The sequence below is a fragment of the Drosophila persimilis genome, unplaced genomic scaffold, assembly GCF_003286085.1.
Source record: "Drosophila persimilis strain 14011-0111.01,24,50 unplaced genomic scaffold, DperRS2 tig00000191-arrow-pilon, whole genome shotgun sequence".
In the NCBI taxonomy this organism is placed as follows: domain Eukaryota; kingdom Metazoa; phylum Arthropoda; class Insecta; order Diptera; family Drosophilidae; genus Drosophila; species Drosophila persimilis.
In genome coordinates, this window is record NW_020825298.1 from 6,508,959 (window position 1) to 6,529,893 (window position 20,935).

The window sequence follows — 20,935 nt, forward strand, 5'->3', positions numbered from 1 at the left end:
TGTGTGGAATCTCGAACCTGGCAAAAAGTAATAGTCAAGACAGTGGAGTACCTCAAAGAACGCCTATTCTTAGCACTATTATTCAATGCCCACAAAGCTTGGATACCAGTAGGTATCATAAAGCTTCTAAGAACCAGAACCAACTTTGTATTCAGACTTTTGTGATATCACACGATTACAAGTTTCTAAGCTGTGGCATCCAGAAACCCAAAATCATAAAAAATTACCATATCTATAAGATTGCCGAATCTGGCTTAGATCGGGTCATTATTGTAGCCAGAAGGCAATGCGCTAACTCATTCTCTTTTATTCTTATACACTCTTCTTCGTGTAATGTGCACCCTCTGGCGGAGGGTAGCGTTTGAGGTATAAATGTAGAGCCCTAGCCGCGTCTCACAACGTTCCCGCTCGTTTTGTTCTATAATCTTCGGCTATCTTAGTTCTTTTGCTACATATATTACCATACCTGCTTTCATCTTCAACTCCCCTCGAATTCTTTATTCCTCGCACTCTTATTTTTAGGCAATCCACCTTCACTTTAATGCAATTTCCATCTCCACACCGTCTTTCTGCTGTCAATATGGTGCATCTCCTTTGGTGTCCTTTTGAATGTAAATTAACCACTTAAACTTCTGGCAAACTATCCTGCGCTCACTTTCCCCACTCAATGCATACCATTACCCAACCTATAGGTCGTCCTTCCCCTACTTGCAGACCAGCCCGCAACTGTTAGGCCAAACTGAACGATCGGCTTAAGTGTGCAATTCACGTACTGTATGCCTCAGACATTTCCTTCAGCTTTTGCATTTGAAAGTTTTATCTGGCGGCCAATGGCAAAGTTTTATTGGCCAATAGAGCGCATTAATGAGATTGTTTGGACGGACATTAATGAACTTTTATGTGCAATTGCCTTCGTTAATTGATGGTCTCCAGCTCCCAGGAAGGGAGGAAAATCCGCCTCACAGCAGAGTACTATGTGAGTGCCTGTCCACCTCCATAATCTCTTCCTGCCACATGGCGCGATTTCCTTATCAATGGGCCGTAAATCAATGGCAGAGCTGCTGCCACTACTATCCGTGTGCATTTTGGACTCGTTTTATGTAACCTCTACGTCATAGATCCCGGCGTCGAAACGTATGCAACAAGTCTCGCCCCGCCGCAACCCAACAACAGGCAACAGGTGCCGCTACCTATCCTCTGATACTCACCACGCCCGGTGGGGGGGTGGTTAAGCGTGGCCGAAGGGGGTGGGATTAATGGTGGCTGTTCGTGTGGTGAAATAATAAGTCGCACACATATTGTTCATACGCACCGTTGTACGAGCCACAGCAGTGGGTTATCGACTAGAGGATGCTCTATATGTGCTGGCAGTGGGTTGATTTTGGCGCCTTCGGGAATCAGTATTACTTGGGGATGCTCCTGGATGTCTATTAGACCACGAGTATATAAGGCGCCCTTTGCACCATGTAACCCAAAGGACAGATCTCGGTTAACAAGATATAATGATAAAAAACGGAGGAAAAGTGGCGAAAAGGAGTGTTCTCTACATTATACAAATATCAGAAATTGGTAATATATACCCCTTTTGCAGAATACTTTTATAGAAATTAATCTGACATTTGGCAACCTTCTTACAGATCTGAAAGAACCCATGTACCCCATCCATAGGCCAAGTGTAACAACAAGTGTTACTTGTTGCAGTATCGCTTGACATGAGGCATAAAGCTTTGCCCAAGCAGACGCCCCACCTAGCTAAGGCAGAGCCAAAGCCAGAGCCCCTTCCTTCCCCAATTGCTTCCTCGTGCTTCCTGCTGCTGTTGCTGCTGGCTCTGCTGCTTCTGCTGCTGCTGCTGCTGATGGCTTCGTCGTTGGCGTTGTCGTTGCTGCTGTCGTCGTCAGCCAATGGCAGAATGTTGGCTATTTTGTATATAAAGCCCAGTGTCAGACATGGCCAACATCGAGTTAACCATTTCCCTTCTTGGCGTTCACATCGAGAGTGGCAGCAGCAACAAGTCAGCCCAAAGTCCAAGGATCAGATCAGAGTTCGGTTTAGCCAAATCCCAAAAGCAAATAGTACCCACAATTAACAGGAATCGTCTACAGTTCGTCGTCTGGCACCAGATTTGTCCAATTTCGCGACGCCACTTAAATTGCCGGCCATTTCCAGCCCATCCCCAAATCAACGCAAGGAATCGGTGAGTACCGGAGGTTCGAGCCGTACAAATTGTGTGTGCCTACCTTTTGGGCCCTTTGGGGGGCACTAAACCGGCCGGCGATTAATTGAAATGGGCATTTGTGTGTCAACGCAAATGAATTTGTGGGCGCGGAAATTGTGCGACAAGTGAATTATCGGAGGCAGAGTGAGTTATGGCCCAGTGATATCATATCATATGGGCAGATATCCACAGGGATTATTGAGTACACGGGAGTGCAGTGAGTTGTTACCGATGATAGGAAAATGGAAAAGATCACATGGAAATATCGAGAATCAATTGTTAACAACGATTTTGATGTGTAAAGTTGGCTTAGCAAAGGCTTATGGAAAGTGTTTGAACTACTATCAGATAGAAATATCATTGATTATAATGATAAAGACATAAATATATAATTGGCAATCCTTCAATCAAGCTTGGAAAATCCAATATACATTTTTATTTTGCTCTCAAGAAACTTCTTTTCTTCCTTTACGCCCATCATTCAGATCTGAAAATTGTATCAGTTTTCCAAACTGTTTCTGGAAAAAAGAAATCTAAACAGTTGATGCCATTTTTTAAATCTTTTAGAACATTTTATTTATAGAAAAAAGTGAAAGAAAGTTTTCCGCTTGATTTTCTGTAGAAATATAGTTTGATTCTGAAATAAATTGAAGATGTTTCGGAAAACTCAAACTGAGTTTATTGTGAAAATATATGTAAAGGATTGAATGGAGGGATTACTTCAAGCTTCACGGAAATGGAAAAGCTCCATACGTTATATGAAAATCTGAAAAAGAAAGCAAATTATACAAAAATTATAAATAAAAGTAAAAATAAATAGGCTCATGTTATGGTAGAAAATTTGTAGTTCAATCATTCAAGAGATTGAAAATATTCATTTGAATAGTAAAACATTTAAATTTTTGTTGTTTTCAAATTTAAGTTCATTGAACAAATAACTATCTTTATTAATATATTTTATGCGTACAATTTTTAGTAAAAACCTGAAATACCTTCTTTACTTTCTGTAATAAATTAGCCTGAAAGACTTTCAGCATTTCTGTTTATGTTTCCACCAAAATTTTTGGATATTTTGAAAGAAACGCTTTAACAATGAAAAATATTTATAGCTGTTTTTAAAATAGCTTTTTCTACTTCAAAAATAATGAAAGTCCAAAGGCACTCAGAAATGTTCATCCGAAAAAGAGCTTAGGGAAAAGTCGCAGCACATTTATTCGACATTTTAGCGCCAGGAAGGTGTGCGAAAGGTGCTGGGGCCTTTGTTATGGAAACACCAGAAACACCCACAGGCTTACAAATATATGCCATTCGGAGTCAATACATCATCTGCTTTTAGCCCTTTGCTCCCCCATGATGTATTTAAATGTAATTTTTGTTTTGAATTTATGTACGTAAATGCGTCACTCCGGGGACCAATGGCTTGAGCTGCCTAATGACGGAGTAGGAGAGGAAACCTCCTACGCTTCGGGTTGAATGAAAATGATTTGAATTATTTATGGAGTGTAGAAAAATCTGGCCAAGTGAAGAGCTAACTTTGTTCAGTTCTGTTTTGGTTTTCGTTTTGATTTAAACTTCAATCTCCATTCAAGAGCCCCAAGTTGATAAATAACTCGACTTCACTTGGCTCTAGACTGGGTTCGACTCTCGACCGATTCCTGCTGAAATGAAGCCGCAATCAAATTGCATTTAATATTTATTAGAATTTCCCTTTCCGTGCTTGTTTTTTCTCCTTTTTGGTTTTTTTTTTGGCTGTGGTTCGAGGCCATCAATGAGGCAGATAATTTTGGGCAGAATTTATGAGAGAAAAACCCGGGGAGGGAGTGAAAAGTGGGCCTTTAAAAACCAGGGGCCACTCAAAATAGCACTCGTTTAAATATTTAACAATTTAAATTAAATATGAAGATGGTTATTCAGCATAATTTATTTAACTTTGATGAATGTCTTGAGTCAAAAGTTGACAGTGCTTTTATCGACAATTAATTTCTAGACATCAAAACATCATCAAAGAGTTTTTTTTGTTAAAGTTTAAGGATTTAACCTTTCAATTTATAAAGTTTTCTTTACCGAAAATTTGTAATTAAATTCGAATCAAGGTGAATACTTTTTCGCCTCCAATAAAAACCATATCTTTCATAGCCTTAGAACCTTCCAATAGTCCCCAAAACCTTAACAGATTTGATCTCGTCTACAAACTCTTAATATTTCCAACCTTCCAGGAAATTGTCACAAGAATTTTCTGTCCATTATTTTTCAAGACATTTATTCCTATCAAATATTTACTTGTTACATTTATTTTCATTTCCTCAGTTTCCTTTTCATTTCGAGTGCCAACCATATTGACAAATCTCCCTCTTCCCCTCCATTACACATTTTTACCGGAAGCCGTCATTTCCCACCTCCAAATGGGGCGCCTCAGGCTCAGTAGCTCCAGAAAAAAATGCGCTGCAATAATTGAGCAAAGAATGTGGGCCTCGTCAGAGTCTTAAACTCTAATTGAGGACACAACTCTTCCGTTTAGGACGGTAGCGTTTGAACCGAAGTTGCCACAAATCAAAGCAAAACCGCAACGCGGTCCCGGCCGCCGAAACTCGATACAACTTCAAGTGCTCCTGTCCCCGAGCCCCAAGGAACTTCTGTTTATTTGAAGATGTCTGAAGTTGCCAAGTTTTGGGTGACGTGACTGACGTAATTTTAATTTGATCCAAGTGGAAATGGTCCCTAAAAAATATCATATGACCAGATAAATCACATGGCCAAGGACAAGGCTCTGGCAGGTCCTGCCAGACACACACACACACACACATTAATGATGCCCACGGCAGGTCCTTGACGCAAATATTTGGCCAACGACATTTGGTCCTTAGCTAATTATACCCTGTAATTGGGGATTGGATGGAGTATGTTGTATTGTTAGTATTCCTTAGTATTCCGATTCGAGTATTCCTACAGCAGGAATATAGAACATAACTTCCCCTTTTCCTGTCAAAATTCTTTTATGGAGTGCCTCCATCTCTGTTGGTCACATTCTACAAGAATTAAAGGGTGTCGTAATGCCGCCTGTGCAAGTACAGTACTCTCCTGTTTGAAAGTCCCTCTTAGCCCGGAGCCGAAACAACGAAAACTCAAACTGAAAACAGAACTAAGCTGCTTGTGGCATAGACGGCTCTGGCATCCTGGTCCAGGATTAGCCGGGAGGAGACCAACGTGAAAATTGCATTTTCCTTTTCCTCCGTTTTCACTCCTTTTGTTTCAGTTCCTGCATTGTCGTGGCGACGGCGGGTGGCGGGTGGCGGTGGCTCGACTCTGATATTAAATTTCCAATTAACATTGGAGCATTATTTATCGGTGGCAATAAAAGTGTCCTGATTATGTTTGGCTCCGGGCTCTGCTTAGGGCCTGGTGCGGGTCTGGTTTGGGCCTTTTATTATTCCATTCGGATCTGGCTAGAGTTCGACTGAGAGCCTGCCATCCATCCCACCCACAGCCTTGTTATTAGTTTTTATTTATCATCCCACTGCTGCTGCTTAATCTATCAAATATTTTATGAGCTAAAAGCGGTCTCCAGGCACGCAAAGTAGTGCCACTGTTAGGCATTATAATTATCTCTGTTTGGTATTGCATTTGCAAAGTGTTTCAGAGATTCGCCTGCAGTTTTGTCGTTGACAAACATTGGAAAATATATCCATATGCAGCTTGCTTTTGCACACAACATTTGTATGGCTTTATGGCAGGGCTTAGAGCCATTAATGGATAACAAATGGTGTGGAAATTGTTAGGTAGGGAACTGGAAAGATTTTAAATGTAAATTCAACGTTTGCCTACTTTTAGGAGATTTTCAGAAGGAAAGAAAAAATACAAAAAAAATACAAAGAATGTGTAGTACTTTTCTTGGATTACATTCATTCAATAATTACCTTCAAAATACGCTCCAAGCTTCGTTGAAGTTTCACAAAATTTAAATACTAAAATATTCTATTATTTATAAAGTCCTCTAATCCTCCTACAAACCACACAATTTTCAATACATATCCTTGGCCAGAAGCAAAGTCAGGAAAATGCAAAAATCACAAGCCATAAAATACTAGAAAATTCTAGCAGCTGCCTAAGGTCCTTGCTTTTTCCTTCGAGCATCCAAGCAGCTAAAGAAGCAACATTTTATGAGCTGCAGCAGCCAGATGAGACAAGTCATTAACATTTACGGCCTCCATCAATGAGGTCCTTCATGGGTTAGGGCCTCGTCTCTGGTGGTTTTTTATGTGCGTCGCTTACCTGTTGCATGCTGATGACACTGAAAGTCATTTGATGACCCCATTTTGCCGGGCTAAGCTAGTGTATGCCAGGGGATTTATCTACCCTACCCTACCCTACAGATTTCTTCTACATAGCTTCGGCTGCTTACGTATTCATGGTTTATGTATGGGGTTTTTCTTTTGATTTTCCGCCCACTTCATTGCCAACAAATTAGTAATTAGGTGTGGACTGCAAATGTTAGAGGAGTTAGAGGCCAAGTATTTGTGGATTGACTTGCTCTGATTACTGTATATGTTTAATGGGCTTTTCCTTTGATGCTTTTCCCAGGAAAAGGGCATAGTTTGACCTCCTATAGCACAAGGGAAGGAGGTAAATTACCCCCTAACTTTTGTAATTGGCAAATAAGTAATTAACATGTTAATGGTTTTGTATCTGAATTGATGTTTGGAGGTCCAGCAAGTGTAATCTGCTACATGTGGAATTTATTAGTGATATAATCTTCGATTCATAGACTTCCTTGAGGGTGACTTGGTAATCCTCCGAACTGAGCTTGGAATCTCATAACAAACTGTCAGAGACTGTTCAGATTGAGTCCTCGTGCTCATCCGCACTTACATAAGCCATCAGTCGCTTGAGCAGTCACACATCTGTGGATGTGTGGAAGAACCCATATATCAAACTCGAATCACGTTTCGGCTCAGCCTCGGGACGAAATCAATTAAAGTTCGCCCACTGGCCCACGTTTGAAGGGCAGTGTCCAGGACCTGTTATTGTGCGGCTGCCACACGTTGCACAATTGGCATTGTATTGTACGGATTATGGATGCAGGGCGCGTGGCTGTCTGGTTGCAGTGGCAATGTTTCGGTTGCAAGTTCATATCCGTTTTTAATTGCGGAAATGCACTTAAGCCGGGCTAAGGTGAAAAGCAGCAGCAGCCACTCGACCTGGCCGGACCCACCCTGTACTCCAACCCGAAAGGGTATGCGGGTCACGTTTGTGGAAACAAGTGTTCTGGTTGCAGCTCCAATCTGCTTTGTTATGAGTCCCTGTTGAGCGCGATACTCGTCGTACTCGTGTAAGGAAAAAACTGCACAGGGAAATCCGTGACCTTTAATTAAAAATATTGTCAGCCATCTTTTGTACAGTCTGTGAGGCATGCAACATGGCTTTGAGCTTCGCAGGCTGTTCGGTAACCGTAAAAGCGTTGGTTGCATGTGCTGCAATGGTGGCTCAAATTCTTGGAAGCCTCCCAAAGCCTTTACCATAAAGATCCGTGTTGTGCAATATTAGTTACGGATTAAACGGAGGAAACAACATACAAAAAAGCTAATCCAAAGGCACTTTAAGGCTAAGCTACTCTGTGAGAGAGTGGCACTAATTCTCTACTTTTATTCTCTACCACTTTCAGTTGAAAACCCCATCAAAATGATGAAATACGTGCAGATTCTGTTGTGCTATGGCCTGCTCCTGGCTCTGGTCTTCTCCGTCAGCGAGGCCCGACCCTCCACAGCCGAAACAGGACCCGTAAGTACATGCCTGAGATTGACCCTAGCTCTAATGAACTCTATGATATATTTTGATGCCGATGAAGGATGCCGATGGTCTGGAGGGACAGGAGGGTGAGGATGTTCGTGGCGCCTATGGTGGAGGCTATGATATGCCAGCCCAGGCCATCTATCCCAACATACCCATGGACCGCCTGCAGATGCTCTTCGCCCAGTACAGACCCACGTAAGAGGATGGGGAACGAGGGAGTGGTTCTGTGCATAATTAATCTGTATCCCAGTTACAGCGCCTACTTGAGGACCCCCTCCTATGGCAATATGAACGAGCTGTATCGGCTGCCCGAGAGCAAGCGTCAAGTGAGGTATCGGCAGTGCTACTTCAATCCCATCTCCTGCTTTAGGAAGTAAATTTGCTACCTCACCGGAAGTGTATCCGTACCGTAACCGAAAAGCCCTTGGATAACATTAACATTTCAAGCATTTCAAACAAAAAACAAAACCAAATCAAACCCAGCATGGAATTTAGCATAAAACCTCAGACAAAAATCTAACGCAAAAATGTTTAGTGCAATTAAACTAAAGCTAAGACTCAAAACTACATATATCTATATATATATACATCCCCCTTATATATGTATATCGCAAATATAAATGTCTAAACAAAATACTGCAAATAAATGCTTCATTGTAGTTACCAAAAAAAAAAGCAGATCGAAGAAATATTTATTGAAAATATATATTTGCAAGACAAACGAAAATTGTAAGCCCTTTTTGTGTCTTTTTCTACAATTCTTGATTTACGCTTGGCATATGGTGTGGTAAAATAATATATACAATGATTTCTGACTATATAAACAATTTGAATCGCATTGAATTGCAATTGAAATTTGCTTTTCTACATTTAAATGGTGCATTCAAGGCTCTTGTATAATACTAGCAACAATTTATGAAATGACAAAGTACAGTATGCAAATGTAAGAGCCGTATAACAATATCTCTATATACAAATCGATACATGTAATATATATCTACAATACATACATTAAATAAATAAAGTTATACGTATGCATACGAGTACGTAGAAAATAAATGCGAATGTCTAGGGTAAATTTACATTAAATGGAATTCTGAATCACAGATACTCTGATTTGGAATCAAATGTATATAATTCTATAAGCTTTTGATTATTTTTGTTATTATTTGTAGTTTAAGTACTTTGTTTATGTTTTTACATTCCTATTCCATCGCCATATTTATTCCTTATCTATTCAACTTGGATATACTTCTGTTTAATGTTCTTTGACATATTAGATTGAATTTCGGTTACATTTAAGATACATTTATTCTGATAAAGTACTTATTTAATATTATTTCATTATATTCCAATCCTTCTCTTGGATCCTTTGCTTCTTCAAGTGAGTTCTGTTTTTAAAAAGGACTCAAATTTTCTTCATGTTTAATGTTGTTGAGGCCTTTTTTATAGCCTTCTAGAATTCGTTATTCGTGTGATATTTACAAAAACAGAGATCTCATAACCCATATGTATACATCCCAAAATATACACACTCATCCTTGATCGAGAGGACGATCTACCTTCTCATAGCTATAACCCTTCTTGGACAATAGTGAGTCCGCTCGAGTACCAGGTATTATCGTGTCGCTTCACGTGTGCCGCGACTTCGAAACGTTTCGACGATTCTTGTCTATACATCGCTGCAGATGGAATTGGAACAAAGAAACTCCAAATGTAAGGGTGAATAATGATTCTTATTTCAAATATAAACAAACTTTGGATGCAGTTTAATAAGTATATGATTAGGTAGAACCGCTTGATAGGCTCGTTAGGAGTCCGTCTCGGCTCGTTGTGGTACCGCTTGGGATCTGAGACCTGATTTCAGCAGTTATCCCATCCGGATGCTCCTAAGACGTTTTATATCTAGCTGGGACATACTGTGGACATTTCTAAATTGAGAGTTATGAAGGGAGAGTGTTTTAACCTTTTTCTGCTCAGAACTGGACAGGAGCAGAACAGGTGTTTCACCGTCTCCTCCTTTTTCTCGTCTCTACAGCTACGTCAGAGGTCATTATGTGGGGTGCCCAGCCTGATTGCTTGGGCGCCTGTTAGCCAATGTCCTGTGACTGCGCTGCACCTTTTTCTGCCGAGTTTGCAGAGCTCTGAGGCATCTATGTTCGGCCATGTTTGCCGAGTTGTGCGACATCACGTCACTAATTGCCACATATCGTCTGTTGGTCGCTTGTATTGGCTATTGTTTAATATATAGATAATTGCAATTATCATTTTATAAATGTAACCATCAAAACAAGGATCAAAATTGACTTTGTTCAGGAAGATATTTCATGAAATTAAAAAAGATGATATTTCTTTTTATTCAGGAACATTTTAAAAGACATTTTAGAAAAAAGTTTATGTTTGGAATTTATTCAATCTGTATGTAAGAATTATTTCAAATATCTCAGTATTTGATTCTTATATCTAGCTTTTTGTATAAATCTATCTAGTTTCTGTGAGATTGTTTCAAGGATTTGGTGTTGCCTCTTAGGCCGAATATCCTTTAGATCTTGAAGAACTCTGCTCTGTTATCACTCCATTCAATCGCGTATAATTATAATTAACGATCCTCGTTGGATCTTGACATCCTAATCACATTTATCTGTCCCGCTTTATCTTCAGATACTCAGGCGTCTCGTCTCAATGTTCTTGGACTGGTACTGCCCAATGGCCTGGCGCTTTCTCATTTGGAGAACGAGTCGGTCCGGTGTGGAGATCTTGAAGCCATTGCCTCTGCGGTGGCGCTCTTCGATCTTCAGCGAGGTGGCCATCATGAAGATGGAGAAGACCAGGGCAATTAGATAGCGAACGATTAGCATATTGTGACAAACGCTGTTCGAAACCAAGACTGGACAGTCCAGCGATTCCAGTTCGTTCTTTTATAGCCCAAGTGCAGGACTATATCCGTTACCTGTCCTCAAGAGCGAGTCCTCCCTCCCACCGATCCCTCGATTTCTAGCCCGAGGGATTAGCGATTGGCTAGAGTTTTATAGCCAGTACTCCCCAATAAACAATTTCAGCGTTAATCCATTTGGCAATTTCCACTTCCTCTGCTGAAATCCGCACTCTCGATCGCAGTGCCGATCCCTAGATGAACCCCAGCCCAGATACAAACGGGGAAAACTAATTGCCATCCATGCCCCGATGATGCCTGATGAGTGGAAGTTCCAAGAAGGAGAGACAATGTCGACCTACCTGTGATGCTGCACCCTGGGACCCTGTTTTATGATCTGCTCTGCTCTCTCTCTCTCTCTGCCTCTTTCTTTGTGCCATTAGACATTTTAATTGTTAATTTTTGCAAAGGCGAAGCCTGGCCAGCAGCAGGAAAATTTAAATAATGGCCAGGCTGCAGGCAGAATCCAAGAGAGGAATCCAATGGCTACCTGCATTTATTATCTGCTGCTGCTGCTGCTTCTGCTTCTGCCGTTGGTGCTCCTCTTTGGCTGCCGCTGATCTACTCGACTCCGAGTGCCATCAACGTGAAAACAAGTGGCAACAATTTTCTATAAATTGCATTTGTGCAAAATTAAGTTCAATCTTGGCCAAGTCGCGAACCAGTAGCTGTATCTCTTCGGCTTGCATCCGCTCGTCTGGGTCTGCGCCCAGTCCCCCCCTCCCTATCCCTCTCTCTCTCTCCTGCTCTGATCTTTCACTGCTGGAGTAGCCAAACTCCATTAACTTTGCAATTGGCCACCATAACTCGTCCGTCGGTCGCCCGTTGCCGCCGTCACCTCGTCGCCCATTTGGCCGCCGCATCCACATCCACATCCACCTCTACATCTCTACATCTCCACATCCACATCCCACAGAGCACCATGCCGATGCCGATGCCGGGCCGGGCCGGGGCCAGGTCCAGGTCCAGTCCAGGCGAGGCCTGGCCCCATCGCTTGTTAGTTTTTGCGCCAGATCGTTTATAATAATTCGTATGCGAGTCATGTCATGGCCCCTAAAGTGTATCTGCAGCCGCGCAGTCGCAGTCGCAGTCGTCGCGGTCGTTGCGCATATCTGTATCTAGTCGAAGAGCACTTGGAGATGGTCTCGTGACACGATCCAGGATAATGCAGCATATTGATTGAGGGATAAAAAGTATAACTAAGGAATTTATTAAGGTACTAAAGATTGGTTCAATAGGAGATTGAAACTTAGAGAATGGCAGGCTGTATGATAAATTCCCTGCATAGGGTTGTAATCAGTCAGCAAAATGGTCACTAAAGGTACAGAATAGTGGCTTCCATTTATCTTGTTAAAGAAGGTATTATCGTATTCCAATAAATGATGTTAAATTCCGTGCACTTTGGAAGGAATTTGTAAAGAAATCACAACTTTTGATTTCCTTCCTTGCGTTAAGAACTCATTCTGATCTGCAAGATCTTAAGTAAGCTTCCCCTTTGAAATTCTACATGGGACTGCATAAGGGTACATATTTCAAGATCAAACAAGACTTGTAAACTTTCCATAATAATATTTATGTATGGGAATCATATGTATATACAACAATGATATTTCCAAGATGTTTTAAGATCTTTACAGAGCTATATACAATTCCATTTGTTTCAGTTAACAATAGATAGATCCGAAAAACATCATCTGATTGAAAATACCATAAATCATACTCGTTCGCTTCGTAATATGAACGTTCCAGTGGTATCAGGAAGATTTAAGCCCTATAAATCTTAAGAACTTCCTTAAGGAATGTATAATAATTAGACTGTGCATGTGATACACATTTCTAGACGTAGACGTGTATCATTCTGTGCCTCAAAGGACTCTGAATAGGACATTCGTAAAGATGTGTCAAGTGAAACCTTCAGAAACCTTTAAATTCCATAAAAATCCAATCACGAATACCTCTCACGAATCTCACACGCCCATCTCTGGGTAATGGAGTGGCAAGTCTTGGGATCGCCTGCTCTCGCTTGGCCTGATCTGGTCAACTATGCAACCGGCAGCAGCAGCGGAGTCGCCACAGCAGTCGCTGCCCCAGCCCCAAGCCCCCAGTCGGGTGACTCGAACTTGACTTCACTTGGCTTGATCTTGCGCCCGTTTCTTCTGCGCATAGCTTTGGGTCGCCACTGGCTGCATCTTTCTCCGCATCTCACGGCCAACTCGAATCCCTACCCCCCCCTGCCCACTGGACCGTTGTCATACCACTTTATCCGCGGCGCTTTGTGCTGGTTTTGTTCTATTGGTAAAAGGAAGTTAGAAAAATGCTCTGAATTCATGCGGCCACTGTCGGGGCCAGCCGAGGCGGTGGCCTTAAGTGAATTGTGCCCGGGACAAGCTTCCAGCTGGGCAGCCCTCGGATCTGCAAGGGAATTTCTATTCCATTGGGCGGAAATCTGTTCGAATGGCTTAGAGCCGCATACATATGTGCTGCCAAAAGTTTAAAAGTTGAGAATGATAATGGATTAAGTGAAAGTTTAAAGGAAGAATATAAGCTCGGGCTGGATTGAGATGTTACTCATTGAGTGAGGCAGAACCTTTCGAATAGAGATCTATACCTCAAAGAAGACTTTCTCCAGCATTTGAATGGAATGATTTGATTTTAGGTTTGTGTCATTATGGAGTACCATCACCTCTCCCTAGCATGCCCCATCCTGCACCTTAAGCTGCCGCAAAAGGGCAAAGACAAGCGGCAGCAAAAGCAACAGAAACAGCAGCGAGAAGAGAAATATGAAATTCCAAACAACTGCGGGGCACTTAAGGCGCTGCTGGTCAAGTCGGATCTCGAACTCCCAACGTAACCGGTGTCGTGGCTCTTGGCTCCGCATTCACTGGCCAAAGACCAACAAGACCAAAGCCATAGCCATCGCCTGGGCCATCGCCATCGTCGTCGTCGTCGTCACCATGTCGTCGGACTCCTTGGACAATGTTGCAATGTTGCTCTTATTTCAGAACATGACCATCGTCCAATGTGGGGCCAGGGAGGAATGCCTTAATTCAGGAATTTAATGAAAAATGCTCTATGAAGCGCTGCAGCAAATTAAACAAAAAAAAAGGAAGAAAAGAAAAAAAATCAAGCGAGGAAAACTTGAGCGCACAGAAGCCATCGGAGGAGTGGGGGCAACCCAACAGAACGGAGCGGAGTGGAGCCGCGTACAAAAAGGTTAAAATTAAAATCTTCGCTGGCTCTTGTTCTCCTTAGTTGAGCGGTTTGCTTTTCAATATACACATACCCTATAGGAATCTAATCAAAATGGGGTATATGAGGATCGGCAGGAGCAGGTGTAAAGGCTTTTGGGTTTTAGGTAATCCCAAAAACTTTGATCAAGTTTCTTATAAATAAAGAAACATTTTCTTAAATTTTTTTAGATTGAAAATTATGTACATTTTACAGGAGTGTTATGTACGAAGTAGTATTTTATATTCTCTGGAATAATTTTAATTAAAAGGTTACAATTTAGGTACTAAATAGAAGCCCCTAAACATTTTCGTAATCCTCCAAGAATATATCGTTTTAGCAGTGAATCATTCAAAGTTTTTTCATCACTTAAAATTCTTTTATAGATTTCAGGAAAACAGTTCCTGTATGCATAAAAGTTTGTTCCACTAAGGTTTTCCTTTCAATTCCTTAAAAACTTTTCTGGATGGCTCCTCCATTATCTTTTATTATAATGTATTCCCTTACCTAGATTTCCATTGAATATTAAAAATTGTTGTTTATTATTTGTTGTTTATTTTTAGAATCCTTAAATGATATTCCAACTACATTCTTTTACTGCTCTCAAAGATCTTATGCCACACTGGCCACTTCTTCGATCCCTTCAAGATCCCTCTTATCCACAGGGTATACCCAAATCGATCAACTAAATCCTGGATGCTACTGCTCTTTCTGCGTGCTTCAAGCAGTGTGAGATCGGTGGCAGGTGATGCCGTTCAACTTTGAGGTTGAGTAGCTTGATGCGACCGACCAAAGTTGACCAGTTCCCTCCTCGCGGCACACCTCCTCCGCCCACCCTCCGTCTCTCCCTCTCTCGCTGGTTGTGAGTGCGTCTGAAGCTCCTGTTGCTCTGCGCCGAGCGTTGTAAATTACATTTTCCAAATGCTTTTGCCATGTCGAACCAAAAAGCCATGTACATATGTGGCATAAAGGAGTTGCTGCTGCTGCTGCTGCGTGGCCAGTAGCTGTAGCTGGACAACTTGTGGCAGCATCTCTCGCTGTCTCTGTCCCTCTCCCTCTCCCTCGCTCTGGACTCTGTGGCCATGGCCGTGGTCGTGGATGCCGCCGCCTTTGCTTCCGTTTTGATTTGGAACACTTGTTGCAGTGTGTGGCAGCCCGGGCCTCTCTTCTATAGATGTGTCCTCCAACAACAACAAGCAAAAAACATCCATTCCTTGGGGATATGTACACACAGCACACCCATATATATACCATATATACTCGTACGTTGTTCCTACATGGATTCCAACATGGCATTTGGGATGCTCCTTCCCAATGCTCTTTTCGGTTTTTTCTTCTCTCTCTGTCTCTGTCTCTGTCTCACTCATTCTTTCTGCGTATTTAAACATTTTGTTGTTGCTTTCGGCTCGGGGATTGGGGCATCGGGATCTCCTGTTGATTATGTTGTTGTAGTTTGTTCAGATCGTTGTTGATTGTTGTTGAGTGTTGATTGTTGCAAGCGGCCGACTGGTGGCTGCCCCGCGGTAGGTAGCTGCTTCTGCCCCTCAGAGCTGTTGACTTTGATTAACCCGAGTGTGAGAGCTTTTTGCCAGTGATCATCATTGGCTAAGAGATTTCTGGGGATTGCAGCAAGAGAATGGGCTTTCTAAGAACTCCCTGACCTTAAGGCATTCAAAGATTAAAGCCTTTTTCGGCTATAAGAAAATCCTATCATGGCGCTCCTTCCACTAGAATACTAGTGTGCTTTTACATACAGAAACGAAGAAATAATCAAAAGGCTATAACTCTAAGAATTTAAATGGATTATAGTGATTGGTTCAATACTTATCGAGAAAGATGGAACTTCAAAGTAAGTGTAAAAAAGCGAAAAAAAATCGATAGTAAAGATTATATATTAAGGATATGTGTGTGCTACAAGAGTATGTTCATTTTTCGAATGGATAAGATGGTAGCATTCTCTTTACTTGAATGTGACTGATTTGTTAAACTTCCACTAGGATGATGCTTTGAATACATAGATTAAGGTGTCTTATAAAGTACTACATGGAGGCTCATTCTTCATATAATCTACCTTCTAAATTTACTTCACTTCCTTGTCATCCTTTTGCATCGATGTTTCCATTATCACCGCCGCCACCGCTATCATCTTCAATGCGTTCAGCAGCTCCATCTTGATCCTATTCATCATAGGCGAAGAGAATCACGATGACGATGATGATAATATAAACAAAGCAGAAGTGTATTAGATATAGAGGTTTTTCTTTTGAAGAAGTGAACTATTGTATTTCAACTTGTGGCTCCAATAGCATCATTCCTTGTCCCACATTTCTTGAATAGTTTGTTTGTCTATTTCCAGTACATCCGATAGGCTGCTACGGTCTTGGGGAGGATCATACTCCCAACCATTGCTTTCGTCGTTGCCTATTGGTGTGGTTAAAAACTGCTGAAAGACTTTCGATTGCGGAGGACTTACCTAAGGGTTTTGCGGGTTCCCCTGAATCAGGTGAAATAACGAATAACTTTTAACTTTGTTTTAAAATCAATTTATTATTCAAAATTAATATTTAAAAGATGGCAAATTTTAAATTCTTTTTCTAGAGATGTCAATACAATAGTATTATATTATCTTACAAGATCCATTTGTATTTCTTTAAAAGAAAGAAATTTCCTATCACTATTTGAAATTCTTTCACCTTACAATATATTTAAGCCTTAAAGATGCCTCCCCTAGTACAGGGATTCTGGTTCCATGATCTCGTAGGTGGCCAGCGGCAGCACCTCGTTACCAAAGTAGTTGGCTCCGCCGGGTGCAATGTCCGGCTCCGGCAGATCGTAGATGCGCTGGAGGAAGGGACTCCGCGAGAGCATCATCTTGGGATTGATGTAGGAGTGCCGCCTCATGGAGAAGTCCTTCTTGGCCTGTCGCCTCCATGGGGAGATCTGTTGCTCCAGCAGCTCGTTGCCCAGACTCTCGCGCTCCGCCGGCAGGGAGGTGACCTCGTTATAGACCGGAGATCGTGACCTGGGCCGAGCCGCGACCAGGAGGAGCAGCGTGACAACGACGAGGACGAGGAGTAGAAGTTTAACGTTCGACATCTTGACTGCTTGGCAGCTGGGATTGGAATGTGCTGGTTGAGGCATGGCCCAGTGGAATATAAAGGATGTTTAGGTAGTGCCCAACCGATTTCCCCTAAGTGTTTTCTAATGATGCAAGTCCAAAGGCTGCTACCTGCAGCTACCTGATGATTACCTCTGTAGTTTATGACCAGTGATTCCGTTCTCCTTTGGTTATCCCACTCCGGGCGCACTCACTTTGCCCATCCACCACATCAATCTGGGTCTAGGCGGCAGGCATCCCGAGGCAGGCGGAGAGTCACTTAAAGTCGGCGACTCCACTCAAGGCATCAAGATCGCTGGGACGGGACTGCCGACTGCCGACTGCGGACTGCGATGCCATTTCATGTTAATCAAACAACGAAATCCATCAACAGGTGACACACCGCAGTACGGGCTGCAGTACGGGCCAAGTGGGCGGCGGATCTGTGGGGCAGAGTGGTGATTGTGGCTATAGGGGAGCCACGACATCTACCAGACATGTCAGTGCGATAATGGTGCTCTTTCTGCCTCTGTATCTACGAGTGTGTGCGGTGTGCTGTGTGTGAGAGTATCTAAAACAACTTCATTCACAAAAATCAGACCAAGTAACAAAAAAAAAAGCAGCGAAAAAGCCCGAGAACGAAGCAAAGCATCTGTAAAAAAGAAGCTGGGCCATTAAAAATATCTTGTGTATGCCAAAAGCGAGGCAGATAGCAGCCAGCCACAAGACACATCCCGAGTTGAGGCAGGCACACGGGCAGAGGCAATGGCAGTGGCAGTGGTAGTGGAGGTTGTGGCATCCACAGAGGCTACTTGGTAGCTGCATCATCATCAGAAGCTGCTGCACCTGCGGGGGCGGTGATGGGGCGGGCGGGACAGGGACAGGTCGCCGGCTAGTGGGCAGCCAGGGGGGCAGCAGCCACAGCAATAGCCAAGAAACATACGCCTAATGCCACAGTCATCGACATCCGCCATTTAGCTTGGCTTCTTAACCCACTCTTTGCCGATGGGGTTGGAAAAACATGGATTCAGAAGGATTAAGTTTATTTCGTAATAATATTATGAGTATATTTCAAAACAATGGCATAATTTTTTAAGCCGGTTTATATAGGATCTAAACAATTCTTTTGCACATTTATGGTCGGCGAGTTTCTCATGTTTTTTATCCCTAAAACATGGTTTAAAGTTTGAAATTCTTTTCCGAGTTGTAACACCTTACTTTGCCTTGAGACAATAATATGCATATGGTGAACAGTAACTTTTATTTCCTAGGAAAGAGTCAATTAAAATCGGTATTAAATAATTGGTACAATGGGTTAGTGGAGGGGGTTAAGTTCCCCGTGAAAACAGATTTGGTTCGAAGAATCCAAATAGCGAATCGCTTAGGAACATCTGCATTTTAAATTGAATTATTGAATTCATGATAAAAGTGGATTTGCAAATGGAATGCAACTTAATATAGTAGTATAGAAAACATCGCATAAGGAAATTCCATAACTTGTTTATCCATGCAATAAAAAATGTAGTAAAAAATGGTATATGCGATTTTGAATACCGTATTCATACCCTCAATCCTCATTCCACCAGGTAAGTGCATACATATTTTCATTTAGTGGGTTAATCCAGCTCCTAGCACTAAGCTCTCTCTCTCCTTGTTCTCCCTCTCTCTTTCTGCTTTGTCTTCTGATGCTGACGCTGCTGCTGCTGCTGCGCAGTCGCAACTGTCTACATTTGTCGGCCTGCCTACAGCCGCCGTCGCTCTTCGCTGTTCTTCTCCTCTCCCGTCTCTTTTCCTGTGCTTGTCCGTCCGGCCGTCGCTGGCTACCATCTCCATCTTCCGTCTCCCATCTGGGTCTTGTTCTTCTCCAGTCGATTGGATGTCCAGCTTTCAATTTGCAACATAAAGCATCTTCATCGTGGGCCGCATGAATGGGCAAATGACTAGGGAGAGAGATAGGGGGAGAGGAGGTGGTGGGGGGTAGGTATGCTTGGGTGTGGGCTGGGAGCTGGTTGCTGGTTGCTGTCTCCTCTCCTGCTCCACCTCCTCTTCATCCTCCTCATTTTCCCCACTGTTCCACTGGCATTGACGGTAGGCACTCAGGCGTGCCTTGGCGGTAGTCGCTGACCTTTATTGATTGCTGTTTGACCTCGCCTCGCTATTGTTGCAGTTGTTGTAGTTGCATCTCCTAACCATTTGTACTTAGCCGATCGCTGGCATAGATTGCACCCAGGAAAGGTGTGCAGTGCAGTGTGGGGCGGGGTATAGGGGGGGCAGGCATGCGGTATACGCCCACTAAGCATCGCTGCTCTTGCGCTGTGCTTTGTCGTTTTGCTTTCTGCCTTTTTGTGCAGCCTTCATTGTTACCTTCGCCTCTCTGGCGCGAGCTGCTCTCTCCACGTCTCCCTCTCTCTCACCCACTGCTGCTGCTCTGCTTCTTCTACTTGTGCTGTTGTTGCTCCATTACTCCGTTTCATGGCAGTTAATTTATATTCGATGCATTTCTCTCCCTCTCTGTCCGACTCTTTTGCCAGTGCTTTTTTCTACCCTACCTAAAGGTATCACCTACGACTCTATGGAGTATTTTGTCTCTTAAGGTAATCCAACCAAGCTGCCTTGGCAACGACGGATCTGTAAGGGTATTCAAAGCTTCGCCTACCAAAGACAGTTCTTCGTTTTCTTGTTTTGCGTGTTTTGTTTTTGCTTCTTACTTCCTTTTTGATGTGTCCCTGTTTTTGTTGCTTTTGTTGTCGGGGGACTGGCTGTTGTTGTTCGATGTTCGAGGGTAAGGTCGCCGGTCGTCCGTCGGTCGTCGGTCGTCGGTCGGCTTCGTCGGTCGTCATTGACGCCTCTCCTTGTACTTAGTCTTCCATTTGCTATGCAAAAACAAAAGACTGAAGAAACGACCAGCAAGAAGGCAATTGAAAGGGGACCTAGACTAAAGAATACCCACTAAATCTATTAAAACATTTTCCCCAATGATACCACTTCAAAGTTTTTGTTTTGTTTTCGAGATTCAGTGGATTTTACGAACGATTTTACTGATACGAGTATGCCCAGATCCATTCAGGCTCAGATGATAATCAAGAATATTTGGGAAGCACGAGAACGATTATACCCTTTTTAGCCCTAAAAGGTAGCAAAACGACAAGACCGAGCCTCAGCACACTTTGGGAGCCTTCGTTTTGTTTGGCTTCTATCTTGTAGTTTGTTTTGTTTGACAGTTTCTATCTGGAGGGCTATCAGAGTCGTATTCGCAGTGGGAATCGGAGCCGGGTCGGGGCTGGCACTGGGAGTCCGTTGCAGCCTCAGAGACGAGACGGCTGTCGTTTTGTTTGCTTAATTGTTTGGTTTCTCCTATTGAATGCCCCCCCCCCCGCACCAGAGGCAGGGAAAACTGCTCGGTTTCCTATAGGTGGGGGCGATATTTTCCATGGAAATAAATTAGCTGATTGAGGATAACCGTAGTTAGTGGGATGGCGAATGCAAATGTGAGAGGGTGCTGTACAAGTGAATTATCACCTCGTTTTTCAGGCCTTGTCGCTGTCCCTGTCCTGTCCTGTCCAGGTGATATCTCCATCTTGTTTGGGGGCTAATGGGTATACGTGGATAATGATCCTACTACCATATTGATTTGGCTTTAATCATGCACTATATTATTATTTTTAGCTTCTTTTA

The 20,935-nt window shown here is 42.7% G+C and overlaps 3 protein-coding genes across 4 annotated transcripts; 1 reads left to right on the forward strand and 2 right to left on the reverse strand.

Moving 5' to 3' along the window:
- Window positions 1-1,978: 1,978 nt before the first annotated feature.
- Window positions 1,979-8,689, forward strand: LOC6589762. 2 transcript variants are annotated; one of them, XM_002015077.2, is made up of 5 exons: window positions 1,995-2,042; window positions 2,104-2,195; window positions 7,876-7,991; window positions 8,059-8,198; window positions 8,254-8,689. In XM_002015077.2, exons 3-5 carry the CDS (start codon window positions 7,893-7,895, stop codon window positions 8,378-8,380), a joined length of 366 nt encoding a protein of 121 aa, XP_002015113.1. In that variant the 5' UTR covers window positions 1,995-2,042; window positions 2,104-2,195; window positions 7,876-7,892; the 3' UTR covers window positions 8,381-8,689. The 2 variants fall into 2 exon arrangements, with proteins under 2 accessions (XP_026844427.1, XP_002015113.1); XM_026988626.1 differs by having other exon boundaries at window positions 1,979-2,195; window positions 8,260-8,689.
- Window positions 8,690-10,660: 1,971 nt separating this feature from the next.
- LOC6589761 lies at window positions 10,661-10,861 on the reverse strand. The gene has a single exon (XM_002015076.1). The coding sequence runs from the start codon at window positions 10,859-10,861 to the stop codon at window positions 10,661-10,663; it is 201 nt and encodes a 66-aa protein (XP_002015112.1).
- A 6,029-nt stretch (window positions 10,862-16,890) lies between these two features.
- LOC6589759 lies at window positions 16,891-17,259 on the reverse strand. Its single transcript, XM_002015074.1, has one exon. It carries the CDS (start codon window positions 17,257-17,259, stop codon window positions 16,891-16,893), a length of 369 nt encoding a protein of 122 aa, XP_002015110.1.
- Window positions 17,260-20,935: the final 3,676 nt, after the last annotated feature.